Below are 19862 nucleotides of genomic sequence, written 5' to 3'. Positions count from 1 at the left end.
TGCAAATCGTTGCAAGTGTGATGTAGTTGTGGTGAAGACTTTACCCTGTTGACTCCCAACCTAAAATGAAGGGATGTGGGGGTCGGTAACCAGGAAGCAGCAGCAGAAACCCTTAAAAAAAAGTGTCACACCTTATCTACTCTACCTTTCCTGATTCCACACGTCTCTCTTGTTCTAGGAGAACCACCATCAAATGCTCTAGAAACTTTCAGGAAGCAACCAGAAGTGATATGGAGGAAGAAGGGTGCGAGATAGAAAATACAGCACCGAGCAGTCAGAAGGGCCAAATGGTCTCCAGTATCATGATCCTCCTGTGAGATAACCTTAATCTTAGAGATTTCTAGTGCTAGGTTTCATCCCCAGTAAACACCTGCTGATAAAAGGTTAAGGACATGTTACATAATTTTCCTTTAAAATGGTAATTTAAGGAGGCTTTATTACCTCAGAGCATGTGAGTATTACAAAGGATGCTGCCAGATCTCTGAGTTTCAAACAACCCTTATATCTCTTTTTATTTATTTTTATTCACCACAGTGAATTTATCCTGTTGTTTTGTTCCTCAGCTCCACTCACCTCAGTGAGGGGTAAGGAGGGCTATGGTTTGGATGCAAGTCCATGCGACTAAGTAGAATAATAGTTCAGCACATACTTAATGGATTGAAATGTCTGTTTCTATGCTGTATGGTTCTATGGACTGGGCTCCAGGGAAATCAAGGGGTAAAAATTCAACTTTAGTAAATGTGCAGCAATAGGCAACTTCCGCAGTGAGTCAAACCCATGGCCATTGCTCTCACGTGAAATTAGTCCTGGCAATCGAGGGCGATTTCTCCCATAAGCGTTTTAACTCTCTCCTTCTTTCCTTCCAAGTCTGGACAACAAGCAGTGGCAATGGCCCAGTCCCATTCTATCTTTATCCTGATACCCTTACACCAACAGGGGTCAGAAGGCAATGATCAGGAACTTCTATTTGCTTAACACTTGGCCATTAATCCCAAGACTGCCCTCAGGTCAGGTGAGGAGCTAGTTTTCAATTCCTGCTTTTATTGAAAATATACATTACAAATCTTTAAAAAAACAAAATATCATTTAATAATTGACATACACAGTGTCATTTCCAAAAGTGTTACTGATGCACTATGTAAATTCAGTATTATTTTCTCTATAAACTATTTTTTCGTACCCAAGTTCCTATGCTGTTCTAAATAGGCAAAAAAAAAGAAAGGCACTCAATTCACCTGTATCAACTGCAATTAAAAAAAAGTTAATATCTCCCCTTGTCTTTACTGAACATGGTCCATTCAGTGCCTTCTATGCAGAGTAACTGAGAACAGAACCACAATTCTGGTGTCAGTGCTTGGTTATCTGCCTAGAATAGTGTGAAACGTTGATTCAATCAGTGCAATAAAGATGAAAGCTTGTTTGGGGCTTGCATCAGTATCAGCTACAATGTATTACTAAACTGTATATTGAGAGAAGCCAGCTGTGGTAGGATTAATGAAGGTTATACCACATCGTTACCAGCCTCTAATCATCCCACCAGTCCAACGAGAGAGAGATCATCATGAAATTAAAAATTCCAAGGAATGGAACTCTTTTAATATTAATGGCCTTTTTGACTCGAATCCTTTATTTTCTGAGGAATTGTTCCAAACCCTGCAGATAAAACTGGAGGGTCAGCAACTCTTGTCCAGTGAACCTCCTCCTGTCAATGTTCTCACCATTGAGTCAATAATTTTACTGCATTACTCTGCATTTGCTATAACTAGAAAAGAATGCGCTGAAGTCTTTGGAATGTGAGCCCTCTGGGAAAATGTGAAATGTTCAACATTCTTGCAAGTTCATTCTTCATTCTCCAACCTGGAATCGTGATAAAAAGTAACAGTAAACAGTACAATATACCACTGTGTTGGAGAAACTCAGCAGGTCATACAGCATCTCCAGCATGTTGCACTTCACCCCAGCATATGTAGACTTTCTTATATAACACTCATTGTACAAGTCAGGGGATGGCACGGTTGGCATTGCAGTTCAGATCCCATGCTGTCTGTCAGGAGTTTGCACGTTCTCTCCGTGTCTGCGTGGGCTTTCCCCAGAGACTATGGATTCCTCCCACTATTTGAAACATACCGGGAGTTGTAGGTTAATTTGGTGTAAATTGGACACCACGGACTCAAGGGGCTGATATGGCCTGTTACCATGCTGTATACATAAAATTTTTTAAAAAATAATAAATTCACATTAGCTCTTTCCCCTTTCAGCTTCAAAGATTTTTTTACTCCTTTTCTCTGAGGCACCTGTTGTCTTGCCAGCAACATTTTACTCCAGTATTGTCCCCAAATCTTCCCTCTAGACTGACCGCTTGGTAAAGTGACATGCACCTACAGATGTTTCCAGCAGGTGGTCATTAGAAAATAAATCCTGCTGATTAACAAATCTTCAACTGGCTGTAGTATCCTGACTGAGATGAATAATTTACCACAAGGTATAAACTGATGCTAGAAATATTTAGCGAGAAAACCCTTCAACAACTGAGCATTTGGGGCTCGAGACTTGGCTCTGAATGAAATTAAAAGTCAGCATGGAAGGCAGTTTCAAGCTGGAAATCACTGTCTTTTTTCTTAAAGAACACAGAACAGTACAGCACAGGAACAGGCCCTTTGGCCCATCTGTCTGTGCTGAACCTGATGCCCAAATCAAACTAAAACTCCACTCCTTGCACTTGATATCCATCCCACTTAAATCTATCAAAAAAGCTTCTTAAACACTACTATTGTATCTGCTTCTGCCACTACTCCTGGCAGCCCGTCCCAGGCATCTACTCTGTAAAATACATGCCCAGCACATCTCTTTTAAACTTTCTCTCCTTCATCTTAAACATATCCTCTGGTGTCTGACACTTTTCCCCTGGGGAAAACATTCCGACAGTCCATGGCTGTCACATGATTTTATTAACTTCTATCAGGTTGCCCCTTGAAATGTTACTCAGAGTAAAACACTGAGTGGTTTTCTTTTTGTATTCTATTTCCAGAAACGGCCATGATTTTTCATAGCCAATTGTCCACTGTGTTCTCAGGTCTTCAGCCCTGGTTTTTCAGGCCAGCGTCCAAATGTCAAAGCTACTGAAGATTGGCTCAGCGGCCTCCAACTTGTAAACACCAGAAATCAATGGGATATATTCCAATGGACCTGCTTTGATTTAATTGTACGGCTTTGCTCTCTCTCTTCCCCTCGACTTGGAGCTGATTGGGCTTTGCAGGCTGAGGAGCAAAGGACTCTGTGGGATGGAGACGGTTCTCAGTGGGTTCCACTTGAACGTGTCACCACCAGTAGGAGAGCTCACCCAAGGAACTTGTTGCAGGAACTGTAGTGGCCTCTCACTGTGCACAGCCCAAGCCTCCCCAGAAACTTGAGAAAATCTGAACTTTCATTTGAGATTGATTGTTACATTATTTTTGGCTCTGTGGTCATGCGACAGCCCTTAAAATAGCTTTTGTATCATTTTACAATGAGCTGAGTTGCATTGCAAAGCCACAAAGCACAATTTGTACAGTTTTGATTAAACCCCAGAGATGTCAAGGTCTTGACTTTTCTTTTTCAAGGCACACTCAACTTTACATGGAATGCTTTTTTTCTTGGCTGCCCTCCTGTCTGTCAGCCCACCTTGAGGAGAACCAACGGTGTTCATAAAGATTCTGTCTTCTGCTGCTACGCATCCTTCAGTTTGCTGAAAATTTGAACAGTTGTAACTGTTGACCTTGCGCTGTGGATCAGTGTGTGATAAACTGACTGTCGCTGTTTTGGTCAGGGAGATATTTCCACCTGCAGTTCCCATGCTCAACCATAACTTTGCCTCTTGTCATCGAGCACTGTAATGGGTCGTAAAGAGAGCAATTACTTGCAACCTCCCAGATGTAATAGTGCTCCACTGCAAGACTCAAACACACGCTCCCTTGAGCTCAAACAAGGCCAGAATTTGGGCGACTCTGCCAGCCAGGTGCAAGAGCACAAGAGCAAAGTTCAGCAAGTGCACTTCAAAGAGGAACACTCGGCGAGCATGAGGGAGAAGACCAAAGGCAAGCCTGTGTCAAGAGGCAAAGCACAACGCCCAAGGTCGCAGGGACTGGCCAGCTGCTCGCTGGTGATTCCAAAGAGGCAAAGTGTTCTCAAAAGCATTGCTATTCAGACCTCACCCAGTCTGAGGAAACACCTTCCAAGGTTCAAAGGTAAAATGAAGAACACCAGCAAGTCAGCTAAGGGCTCTGTGCTAATGGAGTCAGCTAAAGCTTCAGGGGTTACCCCCACTAGGAAAGGCCTGGCTTTGGAAGTTGCAGATGCTGCAACACAGGTTGATCGGAGTGAACCGGGTTCATCGGCAATGAAAGGGGCTGCAGGGGCATCTACCCAGCTGGGCACCTGTAGCAGGATCAGGAAGAAGCCCCCGCCAGAATCAGCAGAGTCCAGAGAACAAGAGATCCCAGTCAAGGTGTCTGCATTGTGCCACAGCCCGGACACTTCTGCAGATGGACACTGTTCTGGGACATTATTGATGTTGGATCACCCATCAGACCCTGACCATCCCCATTCCAACTCAGGTCCATCCTTGGCTGAAAGTACACTGGATGGAAATCGATCACATCAAAATTGTTCTCATGAAGGAGAACTGGCATTAACACAGTCATCGGCTCCAACCGAGCCTGGCCAGGAAGACCACTGCAGCGATAGCATGTGGCCAGAGTGTTCAATCCTTTCTCCCGAGTGTGTCAGCAATGGTGAACGAGTGGACATATACGTCTCAAAATCAACGTCATGCTCACTAATTAACAGTAAGCCGGTCATCTCAGACACAGAACTTGCTTCAGACAACATTCAAAATCATACAGCTTCCTGTGACATGGAAATAAAATCTCAAACAAGCAAAAGGATTAAGGAAATTAATCAAATCCATTTGACACAAGGGGACCTATTTGATCTACAAGGCAGGATGCAGTTCATTGAGGATACCCTACAGTCCAATGAACACAAGATCAAAGTCCTTCTGAATGTAATTCAGGACATGGAGAAAACAAAAGCTCTTAATGAAGGGTATGATGACTTTTATTATATTTTCAGTGTTTTTGAAATGTTTGTCTCACACTTCTTACCCAATTTTAACACTAAGAGGTTCAGTGGAATTGAACATTCTTCAATTTGCTGAGATCTGGATGTCGAACAGGTGATATGAGCAATGAGATAAGTGAGCCCAGCACATTGAGAGAGGGAAAATATAACCTTCTGACTTCTTCCCCTAACCTACTCGATCCTGTACCTTTAGAGATCAACTTCAATGAGCTACCATCCTTCAATGAGCTAATAAAGATCCAAGTATTGCTCATATAAGCTTCAATTAACTCCATGTCACAAACCTTGAGGGTAAAAGTTCTAGATTTCTATGATCCCATGTGTGAGGCTGATTGCAAGTTTCAGTGGAATTGTGAAATATACATTTTATCTCTCTCACTCACACGATAATTAAAGTACAATGTACAGCTGCAATGAAGTTCTTTCTTGCTGCATCCTTATAGGGTGCATAAAACACACTAACAAGAAGTACAAATTTACACAACGTACCACAAGAGAAAAAGGTAATAAATACCTTTTGCAATAAATATAGATAAACATTAGCAGTTGGAAAATATTGTACTGTTTCAATAGTGCAGTCAGATTGGTGATCTTGGAATGGTGTTATGGTCAGGGTAGGACAGAGAGGCTGTCTCCTTTGTGACAAGATGGATACTTTTAATATAGAAAATAAATCAAGAACATCATTATTCAAGTATAGAATGTGTTATGTATGCAAGCCATTCACAGTGAACAAGAGTTGCTTGCATATTCCAGGTAGACACAGAAACAGCATCCTCATCGGGCACATTTGCAATGCTTGGCATTGCTGCTGACCCACTGCACCCATTCTTTTTTTTTACTGGGTATCCTAATGGTCGTGGGAATATTTTGGAGGATCAGGTTCATAGACTCTGAAAATGGTGGTGTGGACGTGTCTGCAGGAGCTACTCCTGATCACGGTTGCTGCAAGACTTAGATGTTTGGAACCGTGAAGAACTTTTAATTGGATGAAAATGGGCATTGGCTGCGGGGAGTTGTGTGTTGCCAGTGGAACATACCAAATGGGAGCAGATGCTGCAGAGTTGGGGAACTCAGCCAACAGAGGTATGGAGCTTCGGACATGGCCAAATGGAAGAGGCCGAATCACCTGCGTCATTGGAGACCAGCGGTTCTTCATCTCTTAAGAACATTGTCAGAGGTGACTATTGTCGGGCTGAGTGTAAAGGACAAGAGGCGGAGTCAGAGACGGCGGCCAGTGCGAAAAGTGTAGCGAAGATCAGGGGAGATGTGCCTAGGTCTCGTGAATAAATGGAAGACTTGAGGCTGCGATGTCTGGGCCTCGTGGGAGGGAGGGCATGGGCTGCGTGAACGTGACTGGGCGGTAGTTGGGTTCCCTACCGCTGGAAAACTTAACATCTGTGGAGAGGACCTGCTGAAGGCTGTGCGAACAGAGCCTGTAGCAGCCCCTCAGGCGCAGGGAACATTCTCCTTCACCCGAAACTGGCGAACATTTTATAACATTGAGCTGTAACCTATCTCATTGTATGGTTTCTGAAAATTGATCGTATGTGGCATTGTATTGTTAGGCAGTTTTTGTACTGGGTCAGGGAGCGCTATCTCAGTTTTAATGCTGTATAGCACACATGTCAAACTCTGGCCCGCGGGCCAAATTTGGCCCGCAAGATCATATTAAATATATATTAGAGTTGGCCCGCTGGCCGCCGCGCAAGTATAGCACATGCACAGCAGCAGGCACCACCATAGTAGTTTTTAGCACTTCCACAGCAGGCACAGCAGTACACCGATATAGTTAACGGGAAAGTTAATTAGATATTCACAGTGGCGCCGATACAACAGACCCGCCGCCTAGCTCCAGCGGGCCCGCCGCCTAGCTCCAGCGGACCCGCCGCCTAGCTCCAGCGGACCCGCCGCCTAGCTCCAGCGGACCCGCCGCCTAGCTCCAGCGGACCCGCCGCCTAGCTCCAGCGGACCCGCCGCCTAGCTCCAGCGGACCCGCCGCCTAGCTCCAGCGGACCCGCCGCCTAGCTCCAGCGGACCCGCCGCCTAGCTCCAGCGGACCCGCCGCCTAGCTCCAGCGGACCCGCCGCCTAGCTCCAGCGGACCCGCCGCCTAGCTCCAGCGGACCCGCCGCCTAGCTCCAGCGGACCCGCCGCCTAGCTCCAGCGGACCCGCCGCCTAGCTCCAGCGGACCCGCCGCCTAGCTCCAGCGGACCCGCCGCCTAGCTCCAGCGGACCCGCCGCCTAGCTCCAGCGGACCCGCCGCCTAGCTCCAGCGGACCCGCCGCCTAGCTCCAGCGGACCCGCCGCCTAGCTCCAGCGGACCCGCCGCCTAGCTCCAGCGGACCCGCCGCCTAGCTCCAGCGGACCCGCCGCCTAGCTCCAGCGGACCCGCCGCCTAGCTCCAGCGGACCCGCCGCCTAGCTCCAGCGGACCCGCCGCCTAGCTCCAGCGGACCCGCCGCCTAGCTCCAGCGGACCCGCCGCCTAGCTCCAGCGGACTCGCCGCCTTGCTCCAGCGGACCCGCCGCCTAGCTCCAGCGGACCCGCCGCCTAGCTCCAGCGGACCCGCCGCCTAGCTCCAGCGGACCCGCCGCCTAGCTCCAGCGGACCCGCCGCCTAGCTACAACGGACCCGCCGCCTAGCTCCATGTGGCTGGATGTGGTGGGTCACCTCCGCGTCTCCTTGAGTTTCATCTGTGGGCGGGTGCTGCTGGGCATCGGACTTTCCGCTGGGGTGGAGATCGCGGACGAGTTCCACCCCTCTCACGGTATTCCCAGTGAGATGGTGAGACCAGCGGGGACTCCTTGGGTTGTTGGCGGCGGTTGCGGCAGGCGGAGGCGGGGGCGGAGGAGGGAGAGGGGGCGGGGGGGGATGCCGCTCGGGTTTGCTGGCTGGGCTGGGGAGGGCTCCATGCAGACCTCCACTTCCTGGCATGCTTCTCGGCAATGTGCGATCCTTGGCTTAAAGGCTAGAGAGAAATATTATTTATTGAATATTTTATTTCTTATTTGTGAATGCTTCTTATGGAAAGAGTTTAACCAAAACTATTATTAAACATTTATTTTAATAAGAAAAAGTTTAACATTACATATGTTGAGAGAAAACATGCAGATGTTGTTGAAAATTTTCAATAAATATTTAGTTCGGCCCTCGACTTAGTCCAAGTTTTTAATTTTGGCCCTCTGTGAATTTGAGTTTGACACCCCTGCTGTATAGTGTTAATTGCAATAAATAAATGATGCTTGATACCTCAGTTGCAGAGCTATGCAGACATTGTTGCATTTAGGAGCAGGAAGCTGGAGTTTGTAATCAAAAGAGAAAGTTTAACAGCAGCAGAATAATCCTTGTTTGCTCTCACTTATGCTATAGTGGCAGATGACTGCAATGTACTGACAGTCTTCTAAAAGTAGACCCCCATCTGTTGACAAGAAATGTTATGCAACATTCAGAGAAATGGGTTAGATCTTGACTTGTGAGGTAACTCAAGGAACAAGTTTCAGCAACTGGTGTTACATCACTAACTTCTTTTCAAATAAAAATAATTAGGAGTCTTGAGATGGTCCGCTAACACTTGTTTTACACTATCACGCAAAATCAGCATTCATCCCATTGTAGCCAACTGAAAAGCATTTGGCAAAATCGAATAATTTACATTAAGACAGTGCCGGAAATTGTAGGGTGTAGTGTGATAATTACACTGTAATTATAAAAATTAGATATTTTTTTTTGCCTATAAACCAATTAGTTTTCCCAGCTGGGCTATTCCTGCTTTATTGATCCTACATTTTTGATTTAAATGTGTCCCAGGGAAGTGTCGAACACTAGTCAGAATGAATCTAAAAGCATTTTCTAATTAACAGGGAGCCTTCTTCAACTGTTGCAGCTCATCTGCTGAAGTTAGGAAACTTCAGGAATTCGACCTAGCCTCATTGAATTATCATTGGTCTGAATGCAGATGAGGACGGTGACTCCGTTAATTGCGTGAAGTGTTCCCGTGATCTTCCCCTTCCCATTTGTGAGTGTTCAGGATGGGGGAGATATTTGAAGATTATTTGGCACCATATAACAGAAAGGTTTTGCAGTACTCTGTCAGGTGCTCAAGAAGCATTCTTCACCCATGGGTAGTTGGCAGGCTGACTTACAATGGTGGAAAAGAGATCGCCATGTAAGATCCAACTCCCGCAATAAAGCACATTCCTGGTGTAAGGATGGAACAGGATGCCCGGCTGATTTTTAATTCTGCCCTTCTGGAAAGAATGCTTTGCAGCTACACCCCATCTCAATTATAATTGAGATCAAGGAATCTTTGAATGCCGAAGGAGGTCATTCAGCCTATTTCATTTATATATCCTGGCTTCCTGACACTGTTTCAAAATTGTCTGCACATCTTCCTTCCCCCCCACAATCCTGCAAACCTTGCAGTAACACATACCTGGCCTTCAGGATTTTACAGACTGAAAGAAGGGTTCAGTACAGCTGTCACGTGCTGCAGTAGTTAGTGCAGCTGACACACAGCTCCACTGATCCAAATATGATTCTGATCACCAATGCTGTGTGGATGGTGTTTCATTCTCTCTGGGCTTTCCTCTGCGTGCCCCGGTTTGCTCTGACCTTTAGGAAATCTGCCATCTGAGGGTTAACTGGCCACTTGGCACAACTCCCAGTATGCAGATAGATGTGAGGAGTTTTGGGGCAGAAGTCAATGAACACTTGCAAGAAAAAAGGTTACAGGGAAATAAGTGGGGGAATGGGATTAACAGGATTGCTCGAAAGAGCCAGTAGAAGCTTGAAGGACTAAATGGTCTCCCCTCATGTCAGAAGAAAATATAACAAATAACTAACTCAGAATGGGCCCAACCAATTTAATTATTGGCCTGTGATGCAAGAAATCATCAGGGACAGGAAAGGATTGATGTTGGTGCCACCTTTTACCCATTTACTCAAAATGAATGCTTGCCTTCTCCCCCAGGTATATAGGTTTTTAGGATCTAAGGGTTTGAGGTCTTCTCCCCCATGCTTAGTTGATCAATGCTGGAAATGGAAGCTACCAGTGATGTCAGGGAATTCAGCCACTTCCAACCCACCCAAAGAAAATTCAACCAGACACATTCCACTCAACTTCTCCCCATCTCATCAACACCATCCAAGTTGTGCAGCCATAACAACATCTTATCTTCAATCTATCCTATTAAATGTAATGAAATATCCAAAATGGCTTCACAGGAATGTAATCAGTCTGTATTTAGCAATGAGCCACATGATAAACCATAAGGGCAGGGCCCTCAAATGCTTGAACAATGCAAGATCATAATAGGAGCAGTTATCGGCCATTCGGCCCATCAAGTCTGCTTGGCCATTCAGCGAGACCACAGATGACCTGGCCATGGACTCAGCTACACCAATCTGTCTGTTCACCAAACGCTTAAATTCCCTCAGTTTTCAGCATCTTCTTGGAAGGAAAAGGCAGAGAGGCCCAGGATAGAACTGTTGGCTGTGCAACGATGGTGAACTGAAGTGCTACAAAGCGAATAAACCAAATCTGAAAGTCTCAGAGTGCGGTGGGGGTCGAAGCATATGCTGTGATAGAAAGATCGGAGCCAGGCCATGAAAGATCAGAATATAAAGATGACAATGCAATTTTCAGCAATACACAGCGTCACTTAATTTTGACAACAGGGGGATGTATTTTACTGAGTGAAACACAAAAGGCAGCATTCCTCTGAAATGCTGGAGGAACTCAGCCGGTCTTTTCAGCATCTAGAGGAGACAAAGATATATTGCCGACGTTTTGGGCCTGAGCCCTTCTTCAGGGAAAAAAAAATCAGAAAAGGTAGAAGGAGGAAATATCAGAAAGTGTCAGAATTCAAATAATGGGGGAGGAATCCAGACCAACAAAAAGTGTTAATTGGATATAATAAGGGAGTTTATCATATCTGTGTGAAAGGAGACAGGGAATGGAGAGACAATGTTGGAAGAAGGGATGGGGGAGGGGTTTAATGAAAGCCAGAGAAGGTGCTATTAATGCCATCCAGTTGGAAGCAGCCCAATCGGAAGATGAGGTGCTGTTCCTTCGATTTGCGGGTGGTCTCAGTCTGGCAGTGCATGAGACCATGGACAGACATGTTGACAGGGAATTGGGTGGAGAATTGAAATAGGTGGCCACTGGGAGATCCAAGCTATTTCGGTGGACAGAGCCAAGGCGCTCAACAAAGCAATCTCCCAGTCTGCGTCCAGTCTCTCCGGTGTAAAGGAGATCTTTACTGCTTGTTTACTGCACCCGTTTTACTGCAACATATCCAAGGGCCAGAAGTTTTATCATTAGAACATAGCCCAATCTTCATCTTCACAAAGACAAAGGCTCCTAATGTGTGCTGCTCTCCCACAGCATTCATTAAACATTATTACATTCGGTGCCTCTATTGCTTCCTTCTTTCACTCTTCTGAGGTGAATACAATTAGGTCGGTCCTTAGTGCAGCATCTTTCTCAGTATTGGTTTCTAGTAAGAGCTCTTTCAGATCCATCTTACAACTTCCCTGCAGTTCCACTTGCACCTTATTTTATCAAAAGCACTTTACAGTCCTTGTCAATCAAGTTCCTTGTTCTCATATGCAAGGTGGCACCATTAAGGCTGCAGTGAATGCTATGCCTTCTGAATGTTTTGTGTGTTCTAATAGCTGTGTAAATCCTCTTGCTATTTTACTTGTGTTGGGTTTTTTTTTGACATTTTCATACTCCTTCTTAGTCTTCCTCAGCTTTGTTTTTGTTCTGTCAAAATTCCCATAATTTTCAGCTATATTTTATAAGTCTCAGATGTACCTTCATCCTAGCTCTCATGTATCGAATGATATAGTGGTGTACGCCTCCTGTTCTTCACTTCTGAAATTTGTTTCTATTGTATTTCTGAGCGGATTCTTTAAGTAAGTAACATAGTTATTCTCTGTGGTTTTTAAAATAGGTAACTAAAGAAAAAAACTACTCCATTATGTGAAACTCTCGATCCACTAAATTGTGTTTTTTTTTTCTTTTTACTACATTTTTATATTTTCTTCCACCTATTAAAAAAAATTAGACATGCAGCACAGTAACGGTCCCTTTTGGCCCATAAGCCTGCGCCGCCCAATTTATCTACAATCCCCGATACATTTTGAACAGCAGGAGAAACCCACGCAGAGTCAGGGAGAGCGTGCAAACTCCTTTTGGGATTTGAACCTGATCACTGGGGTTGTAATTGCATTGCTCTAACTGCTCTGCTAACTGGGCCACCCCATTGTATTACCTATATTGTATCCCTGGTACCTCCAGTCCATGACCATCTCCACCAATGGGAAGAGCCTTCTTCTCTGCCCAACACATAACCCTTCCTATCATTATACAACTTCTTTCAAATCTCCCTTCGGCCTTTTCTTTGCCTCTCTAATCTATCCTTGGAACTGTGGTACATCACCTGAGGAAACACTTTTGCAAATCTTTTCTGGACCTTCTCCAATGCCTTCATATCCTTCTTATCATGAGGTGATCAGAACACAACACAATGAATCATGAGGCCAGTATTTTACAAAGGTCCATTACTTTCCTACTTTATATTTTATGCCTCTATTGATAAAACTCAGAATTGTGTATGGCTTATTAACCACTTTGCCATTCTACCCTGCTACATTTGTTTATGCGTGTACACTGTATTCCCAAGTTCCTCTCTCCTGCATAATTTATATAACTGCATCCTTCATTCCATAATATCTCTCTTGATTCTCCAAAATAAAATACATATCCTTGCTGAATTTAACCAGATCATTTGGAATCTACTGCAAATTCTTTGGCTTGGCTTCGCGGACAAAGATTTATGGAGGGGGTAAAAAAGTCCACGTCAGCTGCAGGCTCGTTTGTGGCTGACAAGTCCGATGCGGGACAGGCAGACACGGTTGCAGCGGTTGCAGGGGAAAATTGGTTGGTTGGGGTTGGGTGTTGGGTTTTTCCTCCTTTGCCTTTTGTCAGTGAGGTGGGCTCTGCGGTCTTCTTCAAAGGAGGTTGCTGCCCGCCAAACTGTGAGGCGCCAAGATGCACGGTTTGAGGCGTTATCAGCCCACTGGCGGTGGTCAATGTGGCAGGCACCAAGAGATTTCTTTAGGCAGTCCTTGTACCTTTTCTTTGGTGCACCTCTGTCACGGTGGCCAGTGGAGAGCTCGCCATATAACACGATCTTGGGAAGGCGATGGTCCTCCATTCTGGAGATGTGACCCATCCAGCGCAGCTGGATCTTCAGCAGCGTGGACTCAATGCTGTCGACCTCTGCCATCTCGAGTACTTCGACATTAGGGATGAAAGCGCTCCAATGGATGTTGAGGATGGAGCGGAGACAACGCTGGTGGAAGCGTTCTAGGAGCCGTAGGTGGTGCCGGTAGAGGACCCATGATTCGGAGCCGAACAGGAGTGTGGGTATGACAACGGCTCTGTATATATCACCATCCTATTCACAGTCCACAATACTACCAACATTTCTGCTAGCTGAAAATTTAAAAATTTCAACTTTCTCCCTCAAAACTCTGGATCACTGGTATAGAAAAGGAAACAATGGGGCAAACACCAATCTCTGGAGGATCCCATGATTTACTTTCCTCCAGTCTGATAAAGAATCATTCCACCACAAACCCTTGTGGTTTATTCTAAGGCTATCAATCCCCTTTCTGCCATGTTCTGATAAGCCTTATGACATGAGATAAGAGTTTGTCATCTGATTAAGTACAGATGCACTGAAATTTTTGCAGGCTGCTGGCACACAAGCAAAGTAAAATGCATGTTAAAAACAAAAAGTATGAATTAAATTACCACACAAGAGAAACAAAAGAAAATAAAAATAAAACTATTTGCAGTTGGTTAGTGCAAGATGTATTCGGAATAAATGAGTGAAAAGTAAGTTCATGTATATCGAATCGACTTTATCATCCTCATTCTATCTGTTCCCCTACCAAAAAATCCCTATCAAAAGTGTTATTATGACTTTTAATGCTTCAATTAAGTCATTTTCCTCTTGATGATTATTAATCCAGTTCTGAATCAATGTTTGGAAATAGCCTTTCCATTATCAAGCTTTATCAGAATGGTCTATAGTTGCAAGACTCATCCTTATTTCCTTCATTGAACAAGAGCACATACCAGGGGCCATCATTTACTCTGAGCTTCTCCCCATTATAAAAAAAACAACCTTTTTTTTTTACATAGAACTTACGTGATTTTTTTCCATTCTGAAATGTATCAGGGAGTGGCCATTCACACAGAAATGAACAAAACTCCAAATGTCCACATCACACCGCGAATTTAGGCAGAATACCTGACATGCGATATTTTCGCAGGCTGGACATCCTATTCACTTGTTCTATTCCATTGTTCACGGATTGCTAGCAGTTCAGATTACACGACAGACAATCCGTGAAAATTACCAGGGGTCGAGGAGGTAAAATGCCGGAACCGGAATGAGTCCTTATTCCTGTTCCAATCATTTTTTTTAACAAATATGGCAATAATTTCATGGAATGCAGTTACTGTGTACAAAAAACATAAATTATTTGCTTAAAATAACTTCATAAATTCACCCTGCAGCATTTTATCCCAAAATGCAATGTATTTTTAACCCATGACTGGTACAATTGAATAATTGACCATTCTACTAAGGAACAAAATCAAGTATTTCTGTTTTTTTTTCTCTTTTTAAAATTCTAATTGTATATCCTTTATTATGATTATTTATGTTTGTTCAGTTTTAATTCTTCCATTTTTATGAAACCCAGAAAATGGGTGACTGCTTTGATAAACGTTGTGTATATGAGCAATTCGAGTTAACACTGTTTTCTCATGTGAAAAAAGAAATTAGCTCATAAAACATTTAAAATTTTGTGCTGGATATTCCACACATATAGCACAATACTTCAGACCAATAATGAAAATTCCTGGGCAGAAGTGTCTTGCAGCTAGTTGCACAGTTCAAGGAAAATAAGTGTTTTCCTCACCCATTTTCACCATCTAACCTAAAATTACACAAATAATTATTATTATTTTGGAGTTACCAATAAAAATACGCTGATGCACAGTGTATTTTCACTGAGTTATTTCTTCTTTGTCATTATAATATGTGCTTGAAATAACTTCTTATTGTTGGAGCATTTTATTCCAATTCAAACTAGTTAGTAATGTAATGCCATTCTGTTACCATGGTAACATTCACTGAGTTTACTGCAGAAGAGCTGGGGAGGTTCCCAGGCAGTTTTCAATTGGGCTTCTGATGAACCTGGTCACCCATTTTGTATTTTGGGAGTAAACTGGCCTCGGAGAATCGTGTCAGTGAGCTCCTTCTATCTTTCTCGGGAACAGCAATGAAAACGTTTCTCAAGAAACCCTTAAGAGTCACTGAGCCTTTCCTCCACCTTCACCCTCCACAAGCGCCAGGTTTCCTTGGATTTGGTCCGATATTATTCCTGAACTTAATTTGATAGCTCCTCGCACACCTGCATCTCTGACCCAGAAAAACGATTGCCTCCCTTCTGCACTATGCTTCTAGGTAATGGGCTGGCATACTCATCTAGTCAGCCTAACATAATACCCTCTGGAGAAAATCAACACCTGAGTGCATGTATTTTTTTTTATTTAGACCTGCAGCACAATAACAGGCCATTTTGGCCCACGAGGCAGCGTCACCCAATTTACATCCCATCATTCTCTATCCCAGTGCATTTCAAAGGGTGGGAGGAAAGCGGAGTCTCTGGAGGAAACCCACGCAGTCACGGGGAGAACTCCTTACAGCAGTGTGGGACTTGAAACCCATCCAGTCCTGATTGTAAAGGCATTGTGCTAACTGCTTCTCCCACCATGCCGCAATGTAAAGTTCTGAGTTCGTAATCTGGATCAATCTTTTTTGATGTGTTTTTAATATTGATATCTAATAAGTGTCATCAGACACTTCTCCTCTCAGCAAAAGAGGTGGTTATTCAGCCCATCAAGTCAATGTTGGCTATCATAACATTCCCAAGCTAGTTTCCACTGTCGCCTATCCTCACAGCATTCCTACATTCCTATCATCTACCCATCTCCCCAAACGAGCCAGCACTTGCATTACACACATGAAGCAATTAACCTGCCAATGCAATGTATTACGAGACTCATCCCACACTCCATTCATCCTCCTCGTGTCAGAAATAAGGTTGACCTGTGAACCCAGGAGAGTTTCTTTCTTGCTGTTATGACTCCTAAATGAACCTTACGCTCATAATGTAAGGTGGCTTTTGCGGTTAAATGTAATTATACCACTAGGTCACCAGGGATCAACCTGGTGACCTTGTATATAAAGCAGTCCAGAGCTAAAGTCTAGCCTTCCAGGTTCGTCTTGCAGAGAGACAAGACCTCTTAGTATACATAGTAGTTTATTAAAGCTGTCTTATACTCGCACTGCTGTTGTGGTTATTGTCAGTACAATTTAATAAATTAATATGTACACTTCCAGGTTTGTCTCAGTGGGGTGAATGTGGTGATATGTACTAGGTCACCAGGGGTCATCCCAGTGACCTTGTATATAAAGCAGTCCAGAGCTACAGTCTCGCCTTCCAGCTTTGTCTTGCAGAGACAAGACCTCTTAGTGTATATATTAGTTTATTAAAACAGAGGCCGACAGCATCGAGTCCACACTGCTGAAGATCCAGCTGCACTGGGTGGGTCACGTCTCCAGAATGGAGGACCATCGCCTTCCCAAGATCGTGTTATATGGCGAGCTCTCCACTGGCCACCGTGACAGAGGTGCACCAAAGAAGAGGTACAAGGACTGCCTAAAGAAATCTCTTGGTGCCTGCCACATTGACCACCGCCAGTAGGCTGATATCGCCTCAAACCGTGCATCTTGGCGCCTCACAGTTTGGCGGGCAGCAACCTCCTTTGAAGAAGACTGCAGAGCCCACCTCACTGACTAAAGGCAAAGGAGGAAAAACCCAACACCCAACCGCAACCCACCAATTTTCCCCTGCAACCGCTGCAACCGTGTCTGCCTGTCCCGCATCGGACTTGTCAGCCACAAACGAGCCTGCAGCTGACGTGGACATTTACCCACTCCATAAATCTTCATCCGCGAAGCCAAGCCAAAGAAAGAAAACTGTCTTATACTCGCACTGCTGTTGTGGCTATTGTCAGTCCAGCTTTAGCTCTGATCTCTCTCTGTGACTTGTTACTCTGTGATCTGCTTTTAACCACTGCTAAGTAGGGGTTGACCAGCTTGGCCGCTGTAAAGCAGCATTTCTCTCCGTACCTCAGTACATATGGCAATGAACTTGACCTGAATTTGAATAATCCAGTTATCTTTTTAATGAGACAGCATATAGAGGAAATCCATGCACATTAACGGGGAGCACCAAATCAGGATAGAACCTGGGTCACACGAGCCGTGAAGCAACAAACCCACCAGATACAGTGCTGCACTGCCCTACTTTTCCGATGTACACCATTTCATGCTGCATTTGAAGCCACCTCTGCCAGAAAGCTACAATTACAGTGTGGAGGGGTTATCTGCAGTTTAATAATAATAATAGATATGTATGTAAAATAGACTGAAGTATATCTGGATAAAATCAGCAGCCTGATGAATTTCTCCTCCGCACTTCGAATGGAGTTCTGTGAGTCTCTCCTTGTGCCCCGCTGCTCTCACGCTTTACGGCCAGACTCACTTCCACAGCCAAAAGTCTTACTCTTGCCCTCAACCTTCTCCTTCCCCCCCCCCCCCACCCAACCAACCATTTACGCCATGTCAGCACCAGTGACCCGAGTTCAAATCCACCACTGTAAAGAGTTTGTACATTCTCCCCATGACCTGCATAAAAACCTGTCTAAGAAACATATGGATTTGGTAGGTCAATTGAGTGTAACTGAGTGGCATGGATTACAATGGTAGAATCGTCTTCTACCATGTTGCAAATAATTTAAAAAATTTATTTAGACATAAAGGCAGTACGGTTGAGCGCAACACGTCTATAGCGCCAGCGATCAGTTCATAGGTTCAAATCCCACACTCTCTTTAAGGAGCTTGTTGGTTCTCCCCATGTCTGTGTGGGTTTCTCCCAGCGGCTCATGTTTCCTCCCACCGTTCAAAATGTACCAGTGGCTGTAGGTTAATTGGGTGTAAATTGGGTGGCATGGAGTCATGGGCCGAAGTTGTGAAATGAAATGAAATTTTAAAATCTGCCTGATTTTCAACATCCAAGCTCAGGTCCGAAACGTCAACTGCCTTGTACTTCCTCTGGATGCTGCATGACCTGCTAAGTTTCTCCAGCACTTTTGTGCTCCACAATAGATCAGTCTCCATTTTAAATACATATCTGCAATCTATCTCCTGCAATTATTCTTCCTACACATGCAATCTTCCAAGCTCGATTGACCATTACAGATGTATGAATTTTTGGAAAAGAAGTTACAATCATGACTAATCATCTATAACCACTCAAGAGAGAGAACTGTAGATTTTGGAATCCTAAAATATAAACAGGAAGTGCTAGAAACTTTCCACAGGTTCTGTGAAGAGAGAAATAATGTTTCAGATTGTGGAGGCCTTTCAACAGAACTGTTAAAGAAAGAGAATACATATTTTTAAAGCTGGAGATGGAGTAAGGGAAGTAAATTAAAATTAATTTGCTTTCTCACTTACTAATTTCCAGTCTGGGTGGCACTGTGGAGCAGCTCGTGCAACCACTGCTTTGCAGGACTAGTGATCTCTGGTGCTGTCTGTGTGGAGTTTGCATGTTTTCCCTGTGACTACGCAGATGTCCTCCGGTTTCCCAAAGGAGTGAAGGTTGCTACATTAACTGGCTACTGTAAACTGACTGTGAAATATGTGTAAATGCATGGTCGATGGAACAGTTGGATTGTTGGGCAGAACAATAATTATTGTCCTTCCTAAAGCAAAATACTGCAGATTATTACAAGCTGAAATAAAAACTGTCAATGCTGCAAATACGTAACAAGTAAGGCAGTTTCTGTGGGGAGAAATGCAGAATTAACATTTCAGGTGGATGATCTCTCCAAAGAATGCAGTGGTGGTGATTTGGGGCTTGTTTTTTTCCAAAATAGAATGCCCAACAGTGACCTGTTATGTTGCTCAGCCTTAATTGCCCTCGAGTTTTATGAACCTCTTCCAATTGGTGAGGAACCACTTCCTTTTTCCACTGCTTCTTGCTCAAGGCTGTTGGTTTGGGTGAGAGGTTCCAGAGGTAACAAAGGAATAGCTTAATGGAGTGGAACCTATGGGCCATCTCGTTATTGCTACCACCTTGGAGCTAGGGTCGATAGGTTGAGTTTTTGAGTGATTCTAAGTCAGTAAATGAGGGACATTTTGTAGAAAATAGAAGTTTGGTTATGCTGACAATGAGAAAATGTGACAACCTGGCAAGATGAAAACTATATTGGAGATGTGTATATATATATATATATATGTGTGTGTGCGTGCGCGTGCGTGTGTATATGTGTGTGTGTGTTTGTGTGTGTGTGTTTATATATATGTGTGTGTGTGTATGTGTGTGTGTGTGTGTATATATATATATATATTTATATATATATACACACATTTTTATATATATATATTTATATATATATATACACATTTTTATATATATATATATATTTATATATATATATATATACACATTTTTATATATATATATATTTATATATATATATATACACATTTATATATATATATATATATTTATATATATATATAT

At 43.8% G+C, this 19862-nt stretch overlaps 2 protein-coding genes across 17 annotated transcripts in view; one reads left to right on the top strand and one right to left on the bottom strand.

The window, feature by feature from the left end:
• Positions 1–19862, bottom strand: part of LOC138743573 (dedicator of cytokinesis protein 2-like) — a 699740-nt gene that overhangs the window by 264585 nt on the left and 415293 nt on the right. The gene's annotated exons all lie outside the window — the stretch shown is intronic.
• Positions 1–19862, top strand: part of LOC138743574 (protein INSYN2B-like) — a 107375-nt gene that overhangs the window by 929 nt on the left and 86584 nt on the right. For 7 of the 16 annotated variants that reach the window (XR_011344955.1, XM_069899078.1, XM_069899089.1 and 4 more), the window contains exon 2: positions 3029–5082. Coding sequence is in view for 15 of the 16 variants with exons in the window: in XM_069899078.1 (XP_069755179.1) it covers positions 3872–5082 (1211 nt within the window). In the remaining variant the exon portion in view is untranslated. Of the gene's footprint in view, positions 1–226; positions 314–867; positions 1013–3028; positions 5083–8980; positions 9060–19862 lie in introns of those variants that run through there. The other 9 variants (XM_069899086.1, XM_069899085.1, XM_069899080.1 and 6 more) reach the window with 9 other exon arrangements.

This window comes from Narcine bancroftii, chromosome 9 (genome assembly GCF_036971445.1).
Source record: "Narcine bancroftii isolate sNarBan1 chromosome 9, sNarBan1.hap1, whole genome shotgun sequence".
NCBI lineage: Eukaryota > Metazoa > Chordata > Chondrichthyes > Torpediniformes > Narcinidae > Narcine > Narcine bancroftii.
The sequence above is the reverse complement of the archived record's forward strand: the minus strand, read 5'-3'. Positions and strand labels throughout refer to the sequence as shown.